General features: G+C 49.9%; 1 protein-coding gene across 4 annotated transcripts in view; it reads right to left on the bottom strand.

Annotated features, from left to right (window-relative positions):
* Positions 1–227: 227 nt before the first annotated feature.
* Positions 228–18,336, bottom strand: part of Fmnl3 (formin like 3) — a 57,627-nt gene continuing 39,518 nt past the window's right edge. Inside the window, exons 3-27 of one of the 4 annotated variants that reach the window (XM_075960605.1) lie at positions 17,972–18,052; positions 17,324–17,400; positions 14,457–14,540; positions 11,514–11,666; positions 10,312–10,420; positions 10,102–10,178; positions 9,830–9,923; positions 8,386–8,460; positions 8,168–8,278; positions 7,770–7,919; positions 7,251–7,352; positions 6,084–6,366; positions 5,609–5,677; positions 5,401–5,525; positions 4,988–5,190; positions 4,026–4,260; positions 3,829–3,897; positions 3,621–3,701; positions 3,399–3,528; positions 2,705–2,865; positions 2,069–2,170; positions 1,663–1,755; positions 1,220–1,343; positions 991–1,107; positions 319–452 (exon numbers count right to left, since the gene is read on the bottom strand). In XM_075960605.1, coding sequence (XP_075816720.1) covers positions 1,016–1,107; positions 1,220–1,343; positions 1,663–1,755; positions 2,069–2,170; positions 2,705–2,865; positions 3,399–3,528; positions 3,621–3,701; positions 3,829–3,897; positions 4,026–4,260; positions 4,988–5,190; positions 5,401–5,525; positions 5,609–5,677; positions 6,084–6,366; positions 7,251–7,352; positions 7,770–7,919; positions 8,168–8,278; positions 8,386–8,460; positions 9,830–9,923; positions 10,102–10,178; positions 10,312–10,420; positions 11,514–11,666; positions 14,457–14,540; positions 17,324–17,400; positions 17,972–18,052 — 2,880 coding nt within the window. In that variant the 3' untranslated portion in view covers positions 319–452; positions 991–1,015. Of the gene's footprint in view, positions 453–990; positions 1,108–1,219; positions 1,344–1,662; positions 1,756–2,068; positions 2,171–2,704; positions 2,866–3,398; positions 3,529–3,620; positions 3,702–3,828; positions 3,898–4,025; positions 4,261–4,987; positions 5,191–5,400; positions 5,526–5,608; positions 5,678–6,083; positions 6,367–7,250; positions 7,353–7,769; positions 7,920–8,167; positions 8,279–8,385; positions 8,461–9,829; positions 9,924–10,101; positions 10,179–10,311; positions 10,421–11,513; positions 11,667–14,456; positions 14,541–17,323; positions 17,401–17,971; positions 18,053–18,336 lie in introns of all 4 variants that reach the window. The other 3 variants (XM_075960606.1, XM_075960607.1, XM_075960608.1) reach the window with 3 other exon arrangements.

The following is an 18,336-nucleotide window of genomic DNA, read 5'->3' on the forward strand; positions in this document are numbered from 1 at the left end:
TGGATATTTTTAGACCAGAGCTGACTAGGACTACAAAAAGGAAAAAAAAAATGGAAGGACAGCATTTTCCTTTTTCATCCTGTTAGACTCTAGTGGGAGAGGGGCCATCTGCCCTCATGAGCCAAAGCTGGAAGTGGTTTTTCCCAGCCCTGAATGAAGTTGAAGGCTGGGGGCAAGGTGCATTATGGGAGGCACTAGGGAAGTGCCAGGCCCCTATAGACCTAGTACCCACAGTGGTACAGGGAAGATCCAGCCCCAGAGCTGGAGTGGCTGCAGCTGGAACAGCACAGCCCTCTGCTGGGCCCTGGGTCCACTGTCCGGACTTGCAGGAAGAGTTAAAGTACTTCTACCTCCAAGAGGATCTCAGTGAGGACCTGGAGCCCGAGGAGGGCCACTGGGTGGTGCAGCACTCCTGCCTTGGTTACGAATGCTCATGGGCCCGTGTTTGAAGCCTGTGGGGAAGAGAGACAGATGCATGTGAACAGGCAGGGAGACTGAGCAGGGCAGCACCTTCAGGAGGACAGGGAATAAGTAGTCAGGTATAAAGAAGATTTGGGAGGACCAGCTAGAGAAACTGCCGGAGCTGTTTTCAGAGGGTAACACGGGGCTCTAAAGGCTACTCAGGAAAAGACCACAAGCCAACTAGATGTCAGGAAGCAGAGGTCATGGGACATCCGTCCCTGAGTAGCAGCTACTGCCAGAGCTCTTAGGGGAGATCAGGACCCTGGATACCTTGGGTCTAGGAGTGAAGCCTCAAGAATCAGAGCCATAGGCTTGGACTTGCCTGCTCTGGCATAGTTCCAACCCTGGCCAGATTCCTTAGCTCTTGGGTCTTATTTAGTAGCTAGGACAGAATTAGTGGGAGGAAACATGCAAGGGATAAACTGTTTCTCAGGGCATGCAGCATGCAAGAAGTCTTTCTCCATCCGAGGCAGGCTGCTACCAGATGATTCTAAGGCATGCAGAGAGTGCAGCCATGGTGCCCAGTACCTGTCAGGGGCCCCAGCCTTGAGGGCTAACAGTTTGACTCATCGTGGTGGGCTGCATCACAGAAGAAGCGTGAGCCCCGCTTTGCAGTACGGGCCGTGAAAGGGACACTCTTCAACACTATGGCCCAGGAGAGATCGTGGTCAGATTTTATGGGGAAAATAGACTAGAAAGAAGGACCAATAGGGGTTAGCTTAGGCTCTGGGAATTGGGCCCAATGGACCCATCCTACCTGTGATGATATCCTCAATGGTACCATCCTTCCCCTCGTAAACAGGCCGGTGTTCCTTAGCTTGGCGCCGCCTCAACTCTGCAATTAGCTCCTGCTGTTGCCATTTGTTTCGCTGGGATGGAGTCTAGGGCCAAAGAGTAGAAGGGGAAGGAAGTCATCACTAACCCAACAAGTAACTGGTTCCTGTCCCAAGATGCAGTCTGAAGATGGCCCTACTGAGAGAAACCCTGTTCCTGTCTTATCTGTGCCTGCCTCTCCCTCTGGACTCTTGCCTTCAGGCACTCCAATGGAGAGAGAGAGAGAGAGAGAGAGAGAGAGAGAGAGAGAGAGAGAGAGAGAGAGAGTGTGTGTGTGTGTGTGTTGGCTTTCCATGTCCTTTCTGGCTCCCTGAATCCTCAGGTTTTTGTCCTACCCTCCAGACCAAAGCTCTTGGTCCCACCCACCTTGGCATCCAGCTTCTTGGCTTCCTGAGCCAGCTGCTTCTCCCGCATTACTTCCTCTTGTTTCTTGCGAGCTTCATTCTCTTGTTCTGCTTCCTAGAGAGAACCAAGAGAGGGGGAATGAGGCTCTCACAGGCTGGGAAAGGAGGGGCTGACACGAAAAGTGGGTGGCAGTAAGACCAGCTAACCCCAGGTGGCCACCCTCCGGAGGGGTACTTCCTGCTCCAAACAATGAAAGGAAGGGGCTGGGCCCCCACCCTGCCCACCAGTTCACAGCTGAGGCCTGTCACCAGCTTCCATGGTTCCTTTCCTAGGCCTCAGGAATTGGAAAGACTCAGACTTGAAGCCCAGGTTTTCTCTCAACTAATCTCAGCCAAACTCCTCAAGAAGAAACTTTTCTTCAGCTTACCTTATAAGAACGAATGAATCGGACAAATACTGGGAAAAACACAGAAGGAGGTGTGGTCTTGGGACTCTCGCCAAAGTAGCGCACAACTGCATTGTAGGCCTCCTGGGTAAGGAAGGGGCAGACAGAAGGGCCATTCTGGTGGGTAGAAACTCAGCTCACACATGGACAGAAGGCCCACAAAAAACAAACAAACAAAAAAAATAGGCCAAAGGGAGAAAACCAACTACCCAAGCCCCTGTGAACCCGAGAGAATATGGGTGTTCCCAAGAGTCATAACTCCAGACATGGATGTCTGCTGCTATCCTTAAAGTCCTTTGTGACTCCCACCTCATGTTCTCTAACAGCTGGCTAGCTGCCTGGTGGAACTGCAGTTGGATGCTGACATGAAGTGGCCTTAGTATCTCGGCTCTAGTCCAGTGGTTCTCAACCTTCCTAACACTATACCTCTTTAATACAGTTCCTCGTGTTGTGATGACTACTTTGTAACTGTAATTTTGCTACTCTTAGGAAACATAATGTAAATATTTGACATGCGACCCCTGTGAAACAGTTGGTCGACCCCCCCAAAGGGGTCACGACCCACAGGTTGAAACTGTTGTCCTAGATGTTTGTTGCCTACTCCAATTCCTTGCTCACCTCAGCAGTCTTGGCATCACGCTGGAGCTTGTCCAGCCTGCCTTCATTGGTGCTGAGGAAGTTTCGAAGGACGCTGTTGTCATGAATGCTGCATTCCCGCCGAATCAGCTCCATGCCCCGGCCCAGCTCTTTCACATCTAGCAGCACGTTCTCCAGGGACACTATTTACCAAGATGTCTGGCTGAGGCTTGCTCAGGACTACAGCAAATTTATCCTCCCCCATGGCATACACTTCCAGTGATACACATGTAGAGAAGTCCATGTCAAGCAGACTAAGCTCTCTCAGCAGTGGGAAAGAACGGAGGGCCAGAGTTCATAAGCCCAAAGGACAAGGTAGCAAAGGAAGGCAAACCACTGAGACTGCTCATCTCCAAGCTGGAGCTGCCTTGGGCCTGCTGTAGTTTTTCATGGGTTTCTGTTCTGAAACAGCAGTACTGTATGTATTTAGGGGGCTTTATAATTATAGTTTTCTAGCCATATCACATAAATGGTAGAGAAATGCAATCTCTGGGTCAGCCTAAGGAAGCCTGATCCCACTTGAGCTCAGAGGAAGGCTCCCTCTGGAGTGGCCCCTGCTCACGGCTTTAGCGGAAAGCTTTGAAGTAGTAAGATAACAAAAGCCAGAAATGAGCCCAGGTGTTCCTCTTGCTCAGCTTCCTGACACTGCCCCAGGCTGGAGGCAAGGAGCCCTCACCTGCTGCAGCCTTCTCCACGAAGTGCAGCTCATGCCAGAAGGTAGCCAGGTCTGGGTATTTCTCCTTCACTGTCAAGGCGATGAAGTGCAGCAGTGTCATTTTCCGGTCAGTGGACTTTGTGTCCAGCAGCTGGAAGGCAGTGGTGGCAACAGAGAGCTAAGCACCCTAGCTCTAACACTGGTGTTCCAGGCTTCCTGCACATGCTGCTCCCACCATCTTACCAGATCCAGGCTCTGGAGCTTAAAGCCGTACACAGCACCTCGCTTGCTGCTGTTCATGTAGTTCCCCAATGCAAGTATGATCTGTTCATAAGATGCACGGAAGGCGGGTCATGACAAGCTCCAAGGACTTCCTCCTTTGTATAGTAGCACTAGAACCCACCCAGGACCCCTGGGAACCACCAGCACCCCCGTCACTCCCTTTCCCAACCTCCAGCATCTGCTTCAGTTTCTGTGAGGACTTGACAGAGGCAGAGGCTGCAATGATGGCATTCAGTTGCTGGAAGACAAGATGAACACTGAGTCAGCAGGTCAGGAGAAGAATAAAGTCAAGGGGTAGGGCCAGAAGGACGGACAGCAGACATGACTAGTGATAGCAGTGGAAAGTGATTAGGGAAGAGGCTGTACCGGTGTGAGCATCTGCAGGTTGTCCTGGAAGTTGCCCAGAAAGGCCATGCCAGCCATTCGCTGGGTCAGCCGTTCCACCTTGCTAAAGAGTAACATGAAGCGGTCCTCAGCGGCCAGCTCCTCCAGGGGCTGCCGTTCACGCTCATATTGCCGCAACAGCTTCACCTCAGCCTCTGTGGGCAGGAAACGCATCAGGCATTCCACGAAGTCTACAGGTAATGTCTGTAAGTCAAACCTGTAGGAAGAAAACCACTTCAGGTCTGACATCTGTCCACATGTTCCCTCGGCCTTAGAAGGACTGGGGAACAATACACAGGACATAGCCAGACGTAAAGACATTGCTTCATCTATCATAATGTTAACAACACTAGGGGATAATCTGTGTCTGTTGTTTGTTTTCAGACAGGATCTTGTTATGTAGTCTAGGGTGGTCTCAAACTTGTGAGCCTCCTCCCTCTGCTACAAAAAAGCAAAGATTACAGATACATAGACTATGCCTGACCCTCATGCTCCTGTTGTTAAAGTCCTTTAGTGTCTTCCCCTCTGCATCTATGGTAAAGTTTAACCAACCTGAATATGGCCTGCAAGACCTCTGCCCACTTACTACCCTGCCTGGCCTCCACACTAAAGGAAGATTTCATTTTCAGTACTCAGTATCATATTGCTTCCACCAGGTCCTTCCGTCTTAGTTAAGAACCCTCCTGGGAATGCCTTCCTTCGGTGTCAGTGGCTCTCCTGTCTGCTCTGCTAACGTATCCCTGTCTACACCATTCCTACCACACTTCTTCGTTCTGGGCTGAATGGGTAGTTCTCGAGTCAGTATGCTCTGTTCAGGTCAGTGGATGGCTGAGATGTGTGAACAAGTCCTGTCAGGAACCCTGGAATCTAGGAGAACCCACTGCTGTGGGATAACTGGGATAACAGCTGTCTAGGAACCAGGGCCAAGTTAGTGGGAGCCTCACGTGTGGATGGCCCTGCAGATCTCCTCAGCTGAGCGCCCAGCCTTGCGAAGGGTGATAGCCAGGTTCTTGGCACGATTGGCTTCCAAAAGGGTCACCTTGCTGGCAGCCTTTTGTGCAGTCTTATTCTTGGAGCAGATGAGGTCAAGGGCAGGACCCTGGGCTTTTGTCTTAAATAACTCTTCAAACTTGTCCAGGTCTAAGTCCTGGCAGAAGTAGAGACGATGTTGAAGGCTCGAACTATGACAATACCCACTGCCACGTGCCCTGCAAGGACCCAGTCACGGTCCCTAAAGCTGATATAGTATCAGTTCTGCTCTGCCTAAAAGCTTTTCCAAGACCAGAAGATCTGGCTGTAAGGGCATCTTGGTCCTCAGACCCCAACCCCACCCTTTTGGACCCCAGAACCCTGTCACCTCCAAGATCTTCTCATCATCAAGTTCACTGAAGACAGTGCCATTGATCTGATTGGGTTTCAGTGCTGTCCAGTTGAAGACTGGCAGCCGGAACTTTGTCTTGATAGGTTTCTTGATGCGAATGGCTAGTTTTGGAAAGGGGACAGGTATAAGGCAAGGGCCAAGGAAAAACTCCATCAGCGTTGCCCAGAGCCCTGAGGATACTCACCTGACAGGCCCACTGTTAACACAACAGAAGGAGCAGCACCAGGGAGAGGTGGGGCAGGGGGACACTTGTCTGGGGAAGAAAAAAATGCCAGTGACCCAAAGGTCCTAAATTCTTTCCAGGCTGCTCAAACTCTACCTGCCTGACCTGGCCTTAGAGACCCAGAGAGGAATGCTATGGAAAGTCTGGTCAGGCTAATCCCAGAAGTCTCCTGAAGGAGGACAGTGACTAGCATCACTGATGGAGTGTCTTCTGCCACAGTTTAGCCCTCTGCTACCTTCAGAGTAATTAAGAGTAGCACTCAGAGATCCTCAAAGCAAAACCTGCTCTCAACATTCCTTCATCTGCTTCCCCAAATTCTGGTCCTCCCTTGGCCTTCTCATCCTGACTTATTCTCCTAGCCATCAAATGATGCTACTGAGACTAGAGTCTTGGTCTCACAAAAACCTGCCCCTCTCGGCTTGGAAGTCCCAGTTACCTGGTAGTGGAGGAGGAGGTGGGGGCAAAGGCGGAGCTGGTGGAGGGGGCAGAGGAAGTGCCTCCTCAGCAGGTGGGGCTGAAGCCAGCAGGTCCAGGTCAGAGGGTGGCATGCCCTCACTCAACTCTGTAGGGCCTATCCTGGCTAGGGCCTCGCTACCACCCACGGAATCCAGGCCCCGGGCACTTGGCTCCAGGTGGCACCGGCGTTGGAAAGCCTCCTCCTTTTCTTTAATGAGCCTCCGGAGAGTATGCACCTGGTGGTTCGTGTTCTCATATGTCTCCTAGCAGGCAGACAGCAACATTGAAGGAAGAATGGGCTGAGGGTACAACAATCACTTCCACAGAGTCAGAATTCCTACCCAATAGACCCTCTAGGAGCTAGGGTCATCATCTCAGGGAGGGGGCTCACAACAGAAGAGATCTGGTCAGAGAACACAAAGCAGAAGCAAGAAGAGTAAGCTAGCTTCCACTGGTATTCTGGTAGATTCTCTCTGCTCAAGTCTGTTCTTACTGCAGAGGACCCTCAAGGCTCAAGGAAAAGGAGGCCCCACATTTGAAAGTCTCATTGGTCCCCTGCCAGATGGGCACAGCGGCTCTCTCCACAGATCTTAACTCTTCATTATTAGTTTTATTTCTCTGGCTGTGGATAATTGCTCAGATGGAAAGCTCATAGATAAGCCTTGTCTTGGCGAGCTCTGTATCCCCCCTAGCTCCTTATATAGTACTTAGCAGAGAGGAGCAGATACACACTGAGCTGAGCTCAGTACAACACAATCATTCTTCTGCAAGAAAAAGGAGTTTGTGGCATGGCTCTATAAGTTATTACGTTAGGCACAAGAACACAAGAGACTGACCAAGAGAAACCCTGCCCTGCAGAACACCTGTCTAATAAGTAGACCTGGGCTACTTTGACGATGCTCAGTAGTCAGAGCTAAGGAGATGTGGAGAAAAAGCCAGCAAGTGGGCAGGATGGCTGCTCCGTTCTCTTCTGTGTCTGGCCAACCCTAGCCTCAACTTCTCTCTCCAGATAGAAAAGGGGAAATCACCAGTTACCCCTTGCCTGAGTGCCTTGAGGATAAATCAGTTTCTATCCTGGACACGATTTGGTGAGAAGGGGAACCCAGGTCAGCTGCAGTCTCCCCACTTCTCCCTCCCCTACTGGCACCTTGATGCTCTCCAGCTCCTTTTCCCGCTGTAGTAGCTGCTTCTCCAGCTCTGCCACTCGCATCATATTCTCATTCTCCAGGTCCAGCAGCTTCTCTGTGAGCTACAAAATGGAGAAGCAATGTTCAAAGCTCTGTTCAAGCCTGAACACTCAGTATAAATTTGGAGCCATACCAGGACCTGAAAAGCAATGCCCAAAAGGCAATTTATTCAAGTGGCTTCCCTATATCACTCTCAGGGACCAGGAGTCCTGATACTATGAAAAGCAACAAGTAGAAGGCAAATGGTAGCAGTGTGTCCCTAGTTGAAGACCATCTTATACCCAGCCATGGATGTTAGCACATTCTAGTGAGTACTTTCCAGTGCCCTGGGCCAGAGTTGGGTCTAGAGACTCAGTGGTTCTAAAGCCTTCCTGTAGGTCAATCTGAAGGCAGGTAGGTCAGCTCAGGATTCCTGGAACCTAATTGTGCCCATCCTCCCAGCCTTCCACAGTGACTGCCTGGTAGGTGAGGATACCTACGTGGGACACGTGCTCTTCCAGTTCTTCTACCTTTTCCAGGGCTACGTTCTTGGTTTCAGCATCCTCTAACAACCCCCCTACGTCAAACACATTGTCCAGGTATGCCTGAATCTGCACCTGCAGCTTCTCGCTCTCCGTGTGCCTTGACTTCTAGGGAAATACAGAGTAGCAGGGAGTCAGTGTAGGCCCGAGAAAGCACCGTTGCTTCATAACTACCTCTGAGAGCATGTAACCAGGGTTCCCAATGCCTGGCTGGCCCTGATAGAGCTGCTTCACTGGGAAGACAAACATTGGCAAAACAGCTTCTGTTCCAGGTCAAAGGAGACAGGCCTTTTGTGCTGTGCCTAAGCTGATTCTCTACCCTTAAGAGACCCCCTCCAAGACCCTAGCCAGTTTACCTGCAGGAATTCCTCCAGCCCCAATTTGGTGAACTCGTATTGCAGGTGGACCCGGAAATTCATGTCCTCTACTGAGTGCACCACAATGTTGATGAACTGCATGCAGGCCACCTGGGGGGAGAAGCCAACTCTCAAAACACGCTGTTAGTGTGACTTGATTTAAGTAGCAGAAAGCCTCAACGGCATGGCATGCACTTGTCCCAGGCCCAGGTCCTCACCATGAAGTCAATGTTGCTGTCTTCATTCCGGAAATACTCCATTAGCTTCTCAAACCGATGCAGTTCTTTACACACCTGAATGTGCAAACATTCTCAGGGGAAGGATCTGCACCATGCAGAACCTAAACCCCCAACCCCTGGTTCCCAGGAACATGATGGCAAAGGCACAGTTCAGACCAAGTTTAGCCACAACTCAGTGGGGCATGGCAGTCTGCACCTAACTTCCTAGCTAGCCTTCAGGAGGCTGAAGCAGGACTGCCATACGTTTGAAGTCAGCTTGGGCTGTAAAGTAAAAATCTGTCTTCAAAAAACAAAATATAACCAAACAAACAAAAGATACCCAAATAAATATATAAGTAAATATCATAAAATAATAGTAAATTAACCATAACTCTATCTAGGGACTGTGCCATTTGGATACCAGAAGAAAACCCAGGACCTGGAATCTGGCCCTGGGTCTCTGACCCTCCACCACACTGAGGGAATCCAGTACAGCCTAGGATTTAGCTCTATGCTGGGAAATTACAGAAGGAAGAAAAGGAGAAAGAAAGGAGTTGAGCCATGGCTGCGGCAGGAGGTTGGGCCCCAGGGGGACGAGGAGGAGTCGGTATGCAGCAAAGCCCTCTGCTGAAAAGGGTCCAGGGGCTCTTTGAGTTTCTTAACTTTAGGGAGGAAGAGCTATTTCCTGAACTAAACAATGGATGTGAGGGAAGAGGCCCAGAGAGGAGGAAGGGGTGGGACCACAGCTGTGGCTGGATGTTGAGGAATCCCATGTTCAAGCAAATTGGGGTTTCAGAGGTAAACCTCAGGAAGGGAAAATTCCACACACAAGTTCTCTCTTCCTTCACTAGCCTTCTTCCCTGAGAATATACTTGCTTTGGATTCCACCTGGGGGCTCACTGCAGCAGAACCACTTGGGGAGTCTTATAAAGTGAAGACAATGCCCAGGCTCTGCTCCAGTGGGTCAGGAGTAGAGCCTGTGCCTAAAATAAGAAAAAGAAATTGTGTGTTTTGCCTACATAAATGTATATGCATATGTGTATACGGTGACTGTGCAGGCCAGAAGGGGGCACCAGATCCTCTGGAACTGGAACTAAAGACAGTTGTGAATCACTGGAAACTGAGTCAGCAAAGGCTCTGAATTATCGAGCAATTTCTCCAGCCCAAGTCTGCATTTTCAACGCACTCCTTTGGTAATTCTGACAGTATCAGGTTAGGACACTTCAGTCTGTCCCAGAGTGTCATTAACTGGCCAACTGCGCGGTGTCGTGGAACAAGATCTAAAAAACTCTGGTTTTGTTTTAGCTTGAAGCAGGCTGCTCAGTCAAGCAGCTATTTAAAACCACTAGAGATCCCAGTAATTGGAACCCCCATATTTTTCTCTAATACACATACACATGCGCGCACACACACACGTTGTGTGTGGAGCATGCAGGAGACTAACCTCTTTGAAATTGTCAAAGGCAGCAAGAATGATTTCATGACCTCCTCGCACCAAACACACAGCTGCCAGCAGCTCCAAGACCAGAGCTTTGGTCCTAAGAGATGAAAGAAGATTAACATCCTAGGTCTCATCCAAGTCACCACAATTCATATCCTTAGACACTTCTCCAGCAGAAGAGACCCTGACTAACAGACCCCAAAGCAGGCAGGGCTTGTCAAAGACAAGTCAGGATCATCAGAGACCTGGGCATAATGAGGAAGGAAGGAACACACCTTGGATTCTTGTTGTTGAGGCTAAGTGCAATCTCATTGACAGCGTGGGGGTGGGACATGACCAAGTTGAAGCCATACTGCAAAGGAAAGGATAGGAGGGGCCCTCGATGGTGGGAAAGGGAAAGCCAGCAGGTCTCCCACTAGCAAACCTCTCTTTCACAAGCTGGTGCTTTGCTCTTTTGGTTTAACATATGAAGCATCACCTCTTACCTGATAGTTCATGATGGCTCTGAGACAAAGGATACAGACGTGGACATCATCCTTCTGGCTCACCAGGCGGGAGTTCTTCAGGGCCCTGCGGCCAGGGAGAGTACTGTACCTGGGGGATAGTGCCAAGTAATCAGGTAAGGGACAAGACTGCTTGCTGGTGAAGGTTCTAGGACACCAAGCTGCCCCTTCGAAGCAGAAGAAATGGGGGTGAGGGAAGAGGACCTTGTACCAACTGCCAGGACAGCAGGAGGCAGGGGAGTCGGCTTCTATTCACCTCCTTAGTAAAGGCCTTTGTTAGCCCGGGACCCTAGCTTTATACTCTTTTGTCAAAATTATGCTAACCCTCTGAAATACAAAAATGTTTTGAGAACTTTGTAGTCCTTGGGATGGATCACAAAGCAGGCACCTGAGATTTCTCTCCTCTCACTTTTAGTTAACACAGCTTTGGCATGTTCAGTGGGGCAGGTGCGTCGTTGCTCTAGTCTCATTCGTAAGCCCCGCAAAGGCAGAGCAGATCTACATAGGCCTTACCAAGGCTAGGGGTTATGCCTGCTTTGTATCATCCCTCCCCTGCCTTAACGTTTTGTGAGAAGAGGAAACAGGAACGGAATCTGTTCCTGCAAGACCAGAATGATGAGCAGTGTGCAAGACACAAAACCCAAGGAGAGAAGCAGAGCGGTGGAAGAAGAAAGGCTGAGGTGCAAGGACAGCCTCTGAACTAAAGGCTCTGAGAAGGGATCCGGTTCACCAACAGGACTGCTCTCGAGCACACAGACAAGTGAAAGCACAACTTAGAAAGACCTGAAGGGAGAGGATGGAGCAGCAGGCAGCCGGGGCTGGTTTCCAAGCCACTGATGGGAAGAATGAGTGTTCACGAGGGCAGGAGCCGAATCAGCCAGCAAAGCCCAAGCCTGCCCAAAGTCAGGAAGGAATGGCTAAAAGAGAGTGAGGACTGGAGAAAGGGGAAAGCTGGAACGTCAGATGGGGTGGTACAGCTGAGGACCATGTACTTACCCAGGACAGACTGCTGGGCAGAGTCAGGGAGACAGAGAGGACAGATCAGAGACAGGCGAGCAGGCAGAGGGCAAGAGAGCTGAGCCTGGAAGCAAGAGTGAAGGAGGAGCGTGAGCACTCACCGGGTTACCAAGACCTGGATCAGGGCTGGGGTGGGATGCAGGTGGGCAGAGTAAGCGCACACATACCGGAGCACGGACTGGCGCGCAGAGCGAGCGAGGCTGTTGGTGAAGGGGGCCGACAGGGCGCTGGGCGGCTGCAGGTCCTCGATTGACCTGCTCCAGGACCGGAGCTTGTCAAATGCACCGTCATCGCCACTCTCCAGACCCTCAAAGTCAAACCTGGAGCATGAAAGGACACACATGCGCACACACAGGCACATACACAAGAGAAATCCTGTGCCAAGCCCCCAGCAAGTTCACCCTCCACTCTTCAGGCCTCTATGGCAACACAAAGCAAGGGCAGCAAGAAGAGAAAATAGAATTAGGCATCAGAGACCTAATCCTGGTTGGAGCTACCAATGTAAGGCAGGGCAGAGAAGGTTCAGACAGTTCTGGGAGCAGATCAGAAGGTTTCTCCTTGGCCTATGACAGTGGGGGCTGGCTGGCTTCCTGTGCCCCTAGACTAAAATGGGACATCTCAAATCACTATGGCTCTACTTAAAAAAAGAATCTATACCAAGGGCTGGAGAGATGAATCAGTGGTTAAGAGCACTGGTTGCTCTTCCAGAGGACCCAGGTTCAATTCTCAGTACCCACATGGCAGTTCATTGCTGTCTAGAACTCTAGTTCCAGACTTGACACTCTCACACAGACATACATACAGGCAAAACGCCAATGCACATTAAATAAAAATCAATTCAAAAAATTTTAAAAAATCTATACCAAAGAAGAGTATAGGGGAATGGGCCAGCTGCAGATCTTACTCACTGACCAGTGGCAGTGGCTTAAAGATTTAGCCTAGGTCATCAAGAACTGGATAGGCCTGAAAAGAAAGTAATGGGATTCCTGAAAAGTCAAAGTTGGCTCTTTAAGCTTAGGGAGTACACCTGTCCCATCCTAGCACTGGACTGGCTTCCTTTGGCTTTTCAGTGCTGAAGAGTAGCCAAAGGCCTCCTGCTAGGCTGGTGTGCCAACAGGAGGCCCCAGTAGCTATACTCCAGGCCTAGTAGCCCTCTTAATGGGCTGTTTCTCTATGACTGACTACATGGGGCTTCTGTTTTCCATCTTAGCTTCAGATTCCCTAGAAGAAAGAAAACCATAGGCTGAGACTGGCAGGGCGTGCTAGCTGCTGGAGACATCGCTGTTGTCTGGGCACTTCCTGTAGCATGTCTCTTACCATAAGTAGTGTGCTCAGGGCAAAGAGGATAGCTCAAATTACACACCACCCAGGGCCTTCCCTTACATTTTTTCACCAGAGTACACACCCTGAGAGCAGTTCCGCCTGTCCTTCTTCCCCTGTGCCCCTGCAGCCACTAAAACTGGGGCGTATCTCCCAAAGGCTTTTTCCCACAGGACATCTTGCCCCACACGAATGCTCGGTGTCAAAGGCTGGGGCTTTCTAAAACAAGGAAGGATCACAGGCACTGGAAGTTCTAAAGGAGGCTGCCATAGTCCTGACAACAGGAGGTAGTTACAGGGCAGTCCGCACCCATCACCCATGGTCCTCCCGGGCAGAAGATGCGCCATTCAGAAATGCATGCCTTCTCTCCAACTGTCTGGCCACACCCCTTCCCTCGCAAGGCTTCCTAAAACATTCTCTCTCCTTCTCTGGACTCTTTCCTTTCAGAGGCACTGCCCTCAACACCAAAACATTAAACATCTGGTGTATTCTTGGTTTAGAGCAACTGGAATTTGTTTTCTTTTTCAAGACAAATAGGCATATTTGGGGAAACAATCTACATCTTTTTACTATAAATGTTCTGAACTAAAAATTCACTTAAGCAGTTTTTTCCATTTCTTTCTAGAAAAAAAAAGATTATTTAAAGGGACAGGAGGACCATGAGGTATGAGTTCTGCAGAGATTTGCATGGAGAGTAGCCTACTCTAGGTTTAAAGAGGATGACTTGGGAATGGTGACAGAAGCTGCACCTGGGAGAGGCTTTAGTGTGTGCCCTTAAGGAAATGCCCTGGACAGAGAAGAGCCATAAGGGCAGGGACAGCACAAAGGCAAAGGTCTAGGCAAGGTTCAAGGTTCAAGCCTGGGGCTTCTCCAGACTAGGAACATTCAATGCTAGGGTACCATGGGAAGTTGAGAACAAAGCTGGGACCTGCTTCCCCCAGGCTGACTGTCTAGGACGTAAGACTACACATGTTGGTAACTTCATTTGCCATCACGGTCAGCCTTCTTTCTATATGTCTGGAAATTACAGGCAGGTCCATCATCTGGGTAATAAATCAACAATAAGCAGCCGCCACAGAAGAGGAGGCCTAGCATGTTCCAAATGCTAAGTGGGAGACACACGTCTCGTCTACTCCTTCCAGTGAGGATGACAAAGCTGCTTAAGGTTCCACAGATAGTGCACAACCCAAGTCTTTCTGAATCAAAGCCCTCAGTCACTGTGCCTCGCCACGCCAGTGTTCCTTCCTCCCTGTGAAAAGGATGTTTGGATAATGCTCCCAAATGCTTCATCTGTCTGCTCAGGTCAAAGGTCATGCTCACTGTACTTCTTCAACAACAGACCTGTAGTAAACCTTTCACATCTCAGGGCTTAAGCTGCCTCATGGAATATTCAATTTTGAATGGATTAGTCCTACCAAGGCATTTCCCCGAGGAGCCAGGATATTTCCTTAGATAGCCTGTACTTTGGAACTTGGATCATTTGGGTTCTGATTCCAAGCTCCCTTTCCATACTTTCTCTTCATGCTCCACCAAACATGCCTTTTATTCCAGCTAACCGACCAATCCTTGCTGGTTCTTGATAGTCCCTTGTCTTGCCTGCTCACCTCAACATAACACTTGGACTACTTCCTCCTGTCTTGGGTTGCCCATTCCCATCTTCTCTGCTGAATCTCATCCTTCTCCTCCACCCCCATCTCCTCTGTATCCCCACCCCTCAGGTGCTTCTTCTAAACAGACTGGAACTGTGTGCTTCTCAGTGGGTCCCCAACCTTAGCCCTTGTGGTACTCACATGACAGAACATTGGGCAAATGACAGGTAATCCACCAGCACATCCAGGCCTTTGTTTTCCTCATTGAGAAATTCCCTCACCCACCTGCAGATACAGGAGACAAGTGGATGGAGTCTGTAAACTGGTTTGGTTTGGTGGAGGGCTCTGACCCAGCAATCTAGCGACAAATATGTGTCCACTCTTGTATCCTACTGAAACCTAGTGTTAGGCTGAGAAAATCCTGAAAACCAAAATCTATAACATCCATTTGTGACTTTGTCACGAGTCTGGGCCTCCCACAGCCAGGGAACCAGGGATAGGGAAAGCATCTCCAATACCACTTGCTTTATCACAGGTGAGCTTCAGCCAAGAAGATTCCAGTCAGTCTCTCCTAGTGGGCCAAGGCTATAGCCCAATTATTTCCTGTATCCCCTTGATCTGACACAATGCTAGACATGAAATCCTTTCCCACTGTGTGCCGAAAGAATTGGGGAGGCATCCAGAGCATTTACCACTCACAGAGCTGTGTCTGAGAAAGCTAGCAAGTCCTTAATGCCATAAATCTCAGTCAGAGCTCCCTACTGGGGCAAAGGGCTCTTTACTGAGTTCAGTCTTGAGAAGCAATGAGCAAAGATGGTTGTGTGATTTCTGAGTTCAATTGGAGTCTGGCAGAACCGACAAAGGCTGGGAACAGTTAGGAACTCAAACTCCAGCATGTCGTGACTCCCACAGTCACATGAGAATGTGGGAAGGCAGGCAGGTGGGCAGACGGAAAGACTGTGCCATCTCTGGACTATGCCCGCAAAGTTGGTGAGGGCTACTGTCCACTGCACACAGACATAAGCCCCTCAGGACAAGCCCTCTTCTCCTGAGTGTTCTATTCACTCTGGAATGGCCATGGCTGTGACCATCTGCCCCGCAGGGCTTTTACCCCACAGCTGGACATCAGTTCCATGCTGGGCAGCCACACCCGGAGCTGAGAGAGGCTGGAGCTGGAGCACCAGGCTTGGTTGATTTGGCAGCAAGCACCAGCTGAAGCTGACACCGGAGCTGCCTGAAGTTAGTTTCCTCTCTGGGGGCCGACAGGCCTCCCATTTCCTGTCTGTCTGCTCTCCAGCTCCCCACCCCCTTCTCATTTCCTGTCTGAGTCTACGCTGCTATTTTAGGGATACTGACACTTTGAAGGAGAGGTTAAAGGGCGCTTTGACAAAGCAGGAAAACCAACACGAACCAGAAGAGCTAGAGGGCTCTGGAATCCTACTTTGGGGCTGTGTCATTCGACAGCATAAACCCCAACCACTGCCTGTGGACTCACTCCTGCAGAACCCCCCAGGACCCCTCACTAGCCTGACAAACTCCCTGAAGAAAGGATTCTGTCTTCCTCATAGAACTACCCAAGAAGCCTCAGACTGGACGGCGGGGGCTTCTACAATGTCACAACTAAGCTCTTTCCTGGGAGCCAGAGGCTGTTTCTGGACTTCCAATATGAGAACCAACTGCTAAGAAGCCCCAGGCCTGGGAACTATGCTAATCATGGGAAATGGTTACTTTCTGGTCCTTTCCTAAGGAGCACAGACTCCCACCCTCACAGACGACATCACGGCCTGAGAGAGAGGCCCTGTGGAGTGGAGTGGAGTGGAGTGGAGTGGAGTGGAGTGGAGTGGAGTGGAGTGGAGTGGAGTGGTGCAGGTACCAGATGGTGCTCAGGACTGCCAGTATCACTTTTAACCACGCGCACATAGCCTAACTGAGGAACTTATCTAGTTTTCCTTCTGTACAGTTTTTGGGAGGGCTTGGTTACATCTTTCTCAGTGCTTTCCATGTCTGGGTCACAGATGACTGGTGTGGAAGCCAAGCTCTGGCTACCACAGCACAGCTCCCAACGCCAGGAACTGTCCCTTTCCTGCCCTCGCCTGTGCCGCTTCCCTTCTGACTGCTGTTGCAGCTGGTCACATACAGACATCCTCTCCCCCTTAAGAGCTCCAGGCAGGTCTGGCCTGGAGGTAGACAAGTAGGCTGCTGCCTTGACAGAGAGGAAAAGCTAATGATGTCATTTGGCTCTCTCCACCTTACTCTCAGGAAGCTCAGGGACTTAGGCTGGCATCTGCCCAGAAGCCCACTTCCCCCGTTGCTGACCACTCATTGAGGCCCCACGACACTCTCCTTTCTGCACAGGCACACACCTTCTGCCTTGCTCTGTTCACCTTTCTTGCTCTCGCGGAACAGCTTCACAGGACTGAGGCACTGTCCTCTCCTGAAACTCACTGCATCAACCCTTAGCTCCCTTGGCACCACTTGGCTCCTCACTGGGTCTGAAAGACTCACACAGATCTCAATGTATTGGCAGCACACGGATCTGCGAATACAGGAGACAGCCAATGCCTGATCTCCAGTATCTCACATCTTTCTTCGGTGTTTCAGGAAGCCTCTTCTGCTTGTGTACTATGGTTGTTGTTGTTGTTGTTGTTCTAACAAACAAGTAAATAATCTGTGCACCAAAAAGTCTAACTAGTCGCCAGTTAGGAACTAGGTTTCATCTATTCAATATAACATATTCTCATATTCCAAGCTTTGCTGGGCCTCTCTTGGCCCAGGACCAGACCACAGGCAGACTCTAGTCTCAGCTGCTATGGGAATGTCTTCTACTCAAAGCCACAGGACCCCAAGAGAGGCCCCAGGCTTGCCAGAAGTGACTGGTCAGCAGTAGGCAGAGCTGAAGGGTAGAGACCCCAGAAAGGGCACATCTAGAGCTCTGTAGAGCTGAGAATTACTCAAGGGAAAACCTACTTCATGGCAGGAAGGATAAACCAACAAAGGGCACCAAAATCTGTGTGTCAGACTATGTGTGGTGCCAGGGAGAGAGGCTGGGATGGTCAGGCCTGACTTACCCAATGTGATTGGTGCGAAGTGAGATCTCCAGCTCCCGTAGGACCTTGGTTGACTCCTGCACTCTCCTCCTGAACTTCTGTAAACATGGAATTTTTTGTCACTTGATAGACATTCCCTGTCAAATATTTTTCTTTAAGATTTTATTTGTTTATATTTTTGTCTGAGTGTTTGCCTGCATGTATGTCTATGTACCATACACATGCAAGGCCTACAGAGGCTAGAAGAGGATATTGGATTCCCTGGAGATGGAGTTACAGAAGTTGTAAGCTACCATGTGGTGCTGGGATCTGAACCTGTGTCCTCTGGAAAAACAGCAAGTTCTCTTAACTGCTGAGTCTCTAACCTCCCTTCCTCCACCAAACTTATCTGTCTGTCTGTCTGTCTGTTGTTTGTTTGGGGAAAGGGTGTGCAGCATCTTGCTATGTAGCTATCCAATTTTATATTACAAATAAAAGAGGCAGAAAAGAAAACATAGAAAGTACAATGTGCAATCACAGACGTTTCCTCCAGTAATGGATAGTCACTTAGGCCTCACAGCTCAGATATCTAACTCCCATTATTCAAAAATACTTAGTCCCACATCAAAAGGTTTGTGCCCAAACTCCACCGAAGGGCAGTAAGATAGGCCTTTCCGTCTCATACTTCACCTTCCGTGTTACGTTGGGGTCCAAAAAGCTCTGGAGTTTCTGGATATAGGTATGGGGAGGATTCTTCACCTGGAATCGTTCCTGTGAAAAAAAGACGCATAGATAGATAGATAGATAGATAGATAGATAGATAGATAGATAGATAGATAGAGATAGATACACACACACACACACACACACACACACACAGAAACACAAAGTCCACGGAGGGTGCAAGGAAGGAGAGTGCCTACAGTGCTTAGTTTGAGGGAACTCAGCCTCCAGTTGTCTCCTGTCGCTTAGCATCATCCAACCCTTAGACTCCCTTCCCTGACTGATCCCTAGGCACATACCACCTGTTGCTGTGGTCTCCTCCTCCAGTCAAT

This window comes from Microtus pennsylvanicus, chromosome 2 (assembly GCF_037038515.1).
Source record: "Microtus pennsylvanicus isolate mMicPen1 chromosome 2, mMicPen1.hap1, whole genome shotgun sequence".
Lineage (NCBI taxonomy): Eukaryota > Metazoa > Chordata > Mammalia > Rodentia > Cricetidae > Microtus > Microtus pennsylvanicus.